Source organism: Choristoneura fumiferana, chromosome 27, assembly GCF_025370935.1.
Source record: "Choristoneura fumiferana chromosome 27, NRCan_CFum_1, whole genome shotgun sequence".
Taxonomy (NCBI): domain Eukaryota; kingdom Metazoa; phylum Arthropoda; class Insecta; order Lepidoptera; family Tortricidae; genus Choristoneura; species Choristoneura fumiferana.
This window is the reverse complement of record NC_133498.1, coordinates 3,916,001-3,923,427: the sequence shown is the minus strand read 5'-3', so window position 1 is coordinate 3,923,427 and position 7,427 is coordinate 3,916,001. Positions and strand designations below refer to the sequence as shown.

General features: G+C 42.0%; 1 protein-coding gene across 1 annotated transcript; it reads right to left on the bottom strand.

Annotated features, from left to right (window-relative positions):
* Window positions 1-910: 910 nt before the first annotated feature.
* Window positions 911-5,785, bottom strand: LOC141443621 (cytochrome P450 6B6-like). The gene is made up of 3 exons (XM_074108962.1): window positions 4,510-5,785; window positions 2,462-2,715; window positions 911-1,168 (listed from the first exon to the last, which is right to left on the bottom strand). The coding sequence occupies exons 1-3, from the start codon at window positions 5,619-5,621 to the stop codon at window positions 996-998; spliced, it is 1,539 nt and encodes a 512-aa protein (XP_073965063.1). The 5' UTR covers window positions 5,622-5,785; the 3' UTR covers window positions 911-995.
* Window positions 5,786-7,427: the final 1,642 nt, after the last annotated feature.

Below are 7,427 nucleotides of genomic sequence, written 5' to 3'. Positions count from 1 at the left end.
GTTTATCTCCTTGAAGCGTTCTCTTAGTGAATCTCGGGAGCCAAGGTTGTAGATAGACCGGACTCCCTCTTCTGTAGAATGAAGATAGTTTCTATGTCGGCTGCCTTGCCCCAATCAGCATACCATAGGACATTATGCTGTGAAAATAACTGAAATAAACTCGGGCAGTTTCAACGTTGGTAAATTGTCTGATTCTTCGTACAGCATAGGCGGCAGAGCTCAATGTACCAGCAAGACCAGAAATATGCGGGCTCCATTGTAAATTACGATCCAACGTAAGACCAAGAAAAACAGTCGCTGCACAAGTTTCAGATTCTCTATTAAGGAAATAGTTGCTCAAACTGTCTCACATTAGGCAACGAAAATTTTATGACACTTAGGTTCGCCGGATTGCTACCACCATCTTGCTCGCTAATCCTGCCGTGAAGCAGCAGTGTGTGTAACATTTTAAGAGCATGAGAAGTGAAAAAATATTTCATGTTTTTTTTTCGGGTTGTGTTGCCTTAAGGGTCAAAGACACTAGCCCCTCGATTTTAGTTTTTAAGTTTTATATGAGGAGCTTTATATTATTAGATGGCGACGTGCGGTCGGAAAAATCCATTATGGATGACTGGAATGGAAAGGGAGGGCCCAGACAGCGCTGGACTCCACCGCCTAACAAGGGGCGCGTTGACATGGAGAATGAGTAAAGTATGAATTGTACGTAAAGTCGCGAGCACATGAAGCTTTTCACCTGTAGAACGAGCCTTACATCTACGGCGATTGTAATATGGTTTGGTTGCTTTACATTTGGCAACTTTTTAGAATCTCTAGGGGGGCAGCTGCCCCTCCCTTCCCCCCTCTTGGCAACGTCCTTGCCGCCGAAAAACTGACTGCACGTCCCCAACGTAATTGAAAATGAAAATGAAAATGAAAATGAAAAAGTTTATTGGTTTAAATAATACATTGTTCGAGTTCTGATATTAAAAATTGCCATTGGTTCTACGAGATGTTTTCTATTTCTTTCTGGAAGTCAAAGACAGCGGTAGACCACCCGAGATGTTCTGTACGATGAAAGACGCGGGGTCGACTAGGGGAGTCTGCCGGGTGCTCCGGCCGGGCGCCACCGTGAACTGCCCCAGGAGCGCCGCTAGCCCCGCCAGAGACTGCATCAGCCCCAGACGCTCGCCTGCAAAATTGCGAAAATTCGATAAATAATATCATCAACATATCAGAGGGACAATGGCCACAGCTGGACCATATTAGGCTTTCCCTAAAATAAGTTGTTTTATTCGTTTTTTTTATTTGTTTCAAAACAAATAAATAATTAGTCTATATTCCGCAGTGCCTGAAGACTAGAGTTTTCGACCAGTGTGTGTTGCCAGTGATGACTTATGGCTCTCAGACGTGGTCCTTAACCTCTTAGAGAGGCTCAAAGTCACGCAACGAGAGCTACGAGCTCGCTAGAGAACGCTATGGAGCGAGCTATACTTGGGGTTTGTTTGCGCGATAGAATCCGGAATACGGAAATTCGTCGAAGAACTAAAGTCACTGACATAGGTAGCTGGAAAAATATGCTAGTTTGAGTGGCAATGGGCGGGCCACATCGCCCGAAGAACAGATAACCGTTGGGGGAGAAAAGTCCTCGAGTGGCGACCAACCGGAAGACGAAGCGTTGGCAGGCAGGTTTTTGCAGGTGGTAGGACCTTGTGCAAGGTCCGCCCGGATTGCTACCACCATCTTGCTCGCTAATCCTGCCGTGAAGCAGCAGTGCTTGCACTGTTGTGTTTCGGCGTGGAGAGTAAGACAGCCGGTGAAATAACTGGCACTTGAGGTATTCCATCTTAGGCCTCTAGGTTGGCAACGCATCTGCAATACCCTGGTGTTGCAGTTGTCTATGGGCGGTGGTGATCTCTTACCATCAGGAGACCCACTTGCTCGTTTGCCATCCAGTCGAATATAAAAAAAGGCCTCTCACCAGGTGGACTGACGATATCGTGAGAGTTGCGGGAAACCGGTGGTGGAAAAGTGGCGAGTTGTCGTTCATTGTGGCGTTCTGAGGGCTAGGCCTTTGTTCAGCAGTGGACGTCTTCCGGCTGATGATGTTGGGCCACGCGTTATTGTATTGTACCTATATTGTATGGCTGTAGTGCACTTAAAATGTCATGATGTGCATGGGGGTACTGAGGAGTTGTTTGATCTATTGCCTACTGCTAAGTTGCTCCATCGCACCACTCGCAACCGACTTTCTTTCCACCCTCACCACGTCAATAGCTGGCAGTTTACTACACAGTTCGTTTCTTGCGGAACTTTTTGCGACGCACGGTGAAACTGGAATAAGCTTGCAGCGCCAGTATTTCCGGTCCATATCGGTTCCGGTAATATAACTTGAGAATCTTCAAAAAACGAACCTATTCTTTTAACAAAGGGGCTTTCCAGCAACTTCAGGTGACTCGTCTGCTTGGTTTAAAAAAAAACTTACCTATGCATACTCTAGGACCTTCTCCAAACGGTAAGTACACATGCTTTTCTATATTCCCTATGTTTTCGGGATTAAATCTCTCCGGGTCGAACTGATCTGGATTCTTGTAGTATTTATCGTCGTTATGGATTGCGTCGACCGGGATAAAAATGATCACATCCTTGTCTATGGTTAAGTTTGTGTCTGGGAACCGGTAGGGCCTGGAGCATTTTCTTATAAGGAATCCCAAGGGTGGAAACATGCGTAGTCCTTCTCTGTAAATTAATAAGACTGTTAAAAAAACATGTGTAATAAAGTTTTTCTTGCTTACTGTGAGGAATCATTATATTATTGGACCTACTGGTTTAATTAGAATGAAGGAATAGGTTTGCAACTTTGCAACTGCGTATACTTGACGCCATAATTCGTGAGACTCTAGTCTCTAGATTGGCAATTCATTGGGCACTAGTGTTGCCACAGTCATTGTAGTGCTGTTCGTGCCGATAAAATACCATTACGGCATTGGCTTCTACAATAATACACTACAAACAATGATATTTCATAGTATACTCGTAGATATGTTACGTTCCTATAGCAACCGTTGTGTTGATTACAAATAAAATTTTTACGCTGTCACTAATCCACGAGTCTTTTCTCACTGAAAAATTAGTTTTATCAATGAGGAGTTAAGAAGTGAGTACCTATGAAAAGTTATAAAACTTGAATAAAAGTTTAAAAGTTCTTGAAATTTAAAAATATTCCAAGTTAAACACTTAAAATTCCAAAAAAATTGACAGAATGAGTAACTTATACTGAATCGCTAAATTTGACACTGAAGCGATTCAATTCCCACTCAAGTTAAGCGTCATGGTACGAAAACCGCTTGAAGTGAGTGAATGAAAATGTCTGTATCGCTGTCGCTGAACCGTGCTTGAACTGAATCGCGAAAGTAACGTCGTGGTACGAAATAGCGATGCAGTTCAGTTTAGAACCTAAACTGAATCGTATTAAGAGAGCGTGGTAGGCCCCCTGACCTCATTAGAAGGAATTCTATAAAAAAGTTGTGAATGGTTAATTTTAACACTGACGGGGTACTAACGTTCCACATTAGCTACTCCAGACCTTCAACATCACGGTTCAAACCATCTCTGTATCAAAGAAGAATGCTCAAAGTTAGGCCCACACTTTGTGTCAATAGTAATAATATTTTTAGCCTCTACTTAAATCTAAATTTCAACATACTATTTTGTAAATTTTCCAGTAAGTATAAAAAATAGGCAGTGGCCACATTGCTGACCTAATAACAGAAATTGTGAAATATCTACATAAGTTTAGAATTATTTGCAACTTCACTTCAAATTGATTTGATTTATTCATACGATGTAGGTAATTATTAATCATATTTTTGTTACTTTTTAATTTTGTTTGGATTTATTTCATAATCATAATATTTATTTGGACTGTTTAGTTAAGCATAGAGATAATTATTTTTAATTTTAATAAGTAGGTATGTTAGCTCTTTTAGCCTGCGACACAGAGTTCTCTAGTAATAGTGTGTTATATTTTTGTGACCTTGAGCTAATTATTCATTTTATTTTACCATATTACATGTTATATGTGATCCCTTGAGCTTTATTCACTTTTAGCACCATAATTTGTGCACTTTCGAAACACATGACGGCATTTTACCTACATTGATTTGTTCAACTGTCACATTGACTGTCACGGACTAGTCGCACCGTGGCTTGTTTGTGGTAAACTGATTGCGACACGAGACAATTGGCTCGTTTATGAATCTTCAACTCGGGGGTGGTAGTAACATATCTACTCCCTATTTATATGTAATATCATTGACATTAAGATAATTGGGCCACTAGACAGGGTCACTACGCGGTGCGGTTCTGGGCAGGGACTCATCTCCCCGACGTTAATTTTCAAGCACCAGTCCGTCCGACCGGAAGGTCTAGACTCTGCCGTTTGTAGGCGTGAACGCCGACTATGAAGCACTGAAACACCTTTCTCGTATTGCACTTATTAATATACTTAATATTAGGTATCTAGAACATCACCTGAAGCACATCTCCAAATACTTCATCTCTTTGACGGCGTCGTAGCAGAGTTTGTTGTCGTACCGACTGAGCACGTGGTCGATCTCCTGCTGGCACTTGCGCTGCGCCTCCGGGTGGAAGGCGAGCTGGTGCAGCGTGTAGCTGGTCGCCGACGACGACGTCTCGAACCCGGCCGCGAAGAACACCAGCACCTGCGCTGCCATCAACATGTCGTCTAACTCTAAGTCCACAGTTAGAGGCTTTCCATCCGAATTCAGTTTTTCTAAAGACTCTCCCACTATTTTACCCTTCTGTTTCAATTCTAGCAGCAAGTCTATAAAGTCGTTTCGGCCGGACGGTATGTAATTCCTTAACTCTAATATTCCTTTGACTAATGAGACTGTAGTTTTTTCGATCTCCGGCGCTAAAGCGTGGACGTTTTTCAACAAATTTGGTGCGCACCATTTCAGTGCTCCGACGATGCCGTCGCGAGGAGTTAGGTTAAAGAGACGCTTGCCGAGCTTGCGGAACATTGAGTTTTTGTCGTTGATGGAGTCGGTGTCGATGCCGAAGCCGCAGGCGCCGATGAAGTCGGTGGTGTAGCGCGCCATGAGGTCGCGCACGTCCAGCTCCGCGCCTTTCGCCGCGCCCGCGCGCGCCATGTGCTGCAGGCGCTCAGTTTTCTCCACGATCAGCGGGAACATCGCCTTCAGCTTGCCCGACGTGAACGCCGGCGTCAGCCGCTGACGCAGCAGCTTCCACAGATCACCATCGGCAAAGAACAGGTTCTTCAGCATCGGTTCTATCACCTCATCGTGGGAATTCAAACCGCGCGGGTAAAAGTGCAGGAAATCCGCCACCAGCACTTGTTTGATGAGATCGATGTCTTTTACAAGTAAAGCTGTTTTACTGGCCACATAAAACCCCACGTATTTTTCCGCAGGATACTTTCGGTATAGCTCTGTTATGTAAGTAGTCACACTTACCCTGTGGGCGAAAAGTGGCGCAGCGTTCCCTATGAACGGTAAGGGTTTCTCATACTTTACGCCTTTGTCTTTCCAGTAGTTGTAACTTTGGGTGCCGTACAAGTATAATAACCCAATGAGCACACATATTGCAATGATAAACAGCATTTTTCTTAAACAATGTAGCGAAATTGATGGTTTGTAGTAGGTTATAACTATAAGCTTACTTCCACAGACACTGTTGCTCGTAATGCGTGTAATCGTGAACTGTATGACAATCCATTGTTTAATTAAATGCACAAAGTTAAATATGTAGCTGAGCCGAATGCTACTGGCAATGAAAACTCTTTTAATAAGTGATAATAAAGTTTACCAGCAGCACGACTAACTTTGTGCGAATCTGACGTAATCGATACGATTCCTAATCTGTAGACACCTAGGTAGGTACTTATTTATTAATAATATCAACATAATGGCAGACCGATGATAATAATAAGCAACATTACAGTCGAGTTGATAAACTTGTGAGCAAAAATTTAATCAAAAGTATCTGTACACGACTCTTTTGTTAACGGTAGAATCGTTTTCAAATATTTTTGGTCAATTTTATGCTCACAAGTTTATGAACTCGACTGTACGTCTATAAGGAGAATGTGCGAGATGTGCATGCTTATTCCACCAGTTCCTCTTTTTCACAGGTCGATCTGAAGTAGGCCGGGTCTTCACCCTTATATATGTTGTTAGTATCCCTAAAATTCGAACAAATCGTTTTCGCTTGTCCTTTATCATCCGGACAGCTAAGGAGTGGAAGTCTGCCAGCGTCTGTGTTCCCTGATCGATACAATCTGGCCGTCTTCAAATCTTAAGTGAAAGGGCATTTATAAGGCAAGTGTGCACCATCTTACTCCATATCTTCGCTTACCATCAGGCTTGATTGTGGCCAAACGGAAAGGTATCTCAGTATACAGGGTGTAACATTCTTATTGGTCAGTAGGTATGTTAAAGTCGGAAACTATTAAGACATACAAAGATCTGTTCTTAGGAACCATGTCTTCGATTTTAATAAGAAGAAAAACTGCATTCATACATTTACAAAGGAAAAAACCGGCCAAGAGCGTGTCGGACACGCCCAAAATAGGGTTCCGTAGCCATTACGAAAAAAATAAGTAATATTTTTTTAAGGATTTCGTATTTTATACGGAATCTTCCAAGTTTAGGTATAATTTATACCTTAGGCTGCTATTTACTCTTAAACTACTAATAATTCTCAAGCAAACTTAGCCGTTATAGTTTTCCTTGAAAGTTTGATATACTTACTACCATCCTTAATTTTTCCAAATTTTTCCACCCAACGGTTTAGATTTTAGAGGGGGGAGACGCTCGATTTGATGAAAGTTTTCACTTTAAAGTTGAATATTTCACAAACAGATCACTGAATCGAAAAATCGTCTTAGCAACCCCCCATTGGTTTCAAAAGACCTATCCAACAATACCCCACAATACAGGGTTAGTTGAGAAAAAAAAATCACCCTCATTTTATGTCTATGGGAGGTACCCTAAAAAAATGTTTTTTTATTTTTTTTATTTTACCACTTTGTTGGCGTGATAGATAGGTATATTTATACCAAATTACAGCTTTCTAGTACTAACGGTCTCTGAGATTTATTTTATTGATTACCATTACCTTGAATTTTCTTTACAATTAAGCATTTTGCGAGCATCATAGCTCGGAAATACAACCACTTAGAGCCGGCAGACCAACTTGTTTCAGCGGCGGTGATGTCATACTTGGAATTGGTTCCAAAACTGACCATTTCCCTTATCGTTTTTTTTTCACAACAATAAAGCGACTTGCGCGCGTCTAGCTCCGAAATACAACCACTGAGAGCAGGCAGACCAATTCGTGTCACATGAGGAGACGCCATACTTTGAATATGTACTAAAACTAACCATTCTCTTCTCTCTTCTTTCTTT

Bases quoted from the DNA above. Each gene is read 5' to 3' on its own strand.
- LOC141443621 (XM_074108962.1), bottom strand. From the start codon at position 5,621: ATGCTGTTTATCATTGCAATATGTGTGCTCATTGGGTTATTATACTTG. The intron at 2,716-4,509 runs GTGATGTTCTAG...ATTAATTTACAG, and splicing joins TATTTGGAGATGTGCTTCAG to AGAAGGACTACGCATGTTTC. The intron at 1,169-2,461 runs GTAAGTTTTTTT...GCAATTTTGCAG, and splicing joins AGGTCCTAGAGTATGCATAG to GCGAGCGTCTGGGGCTGATG.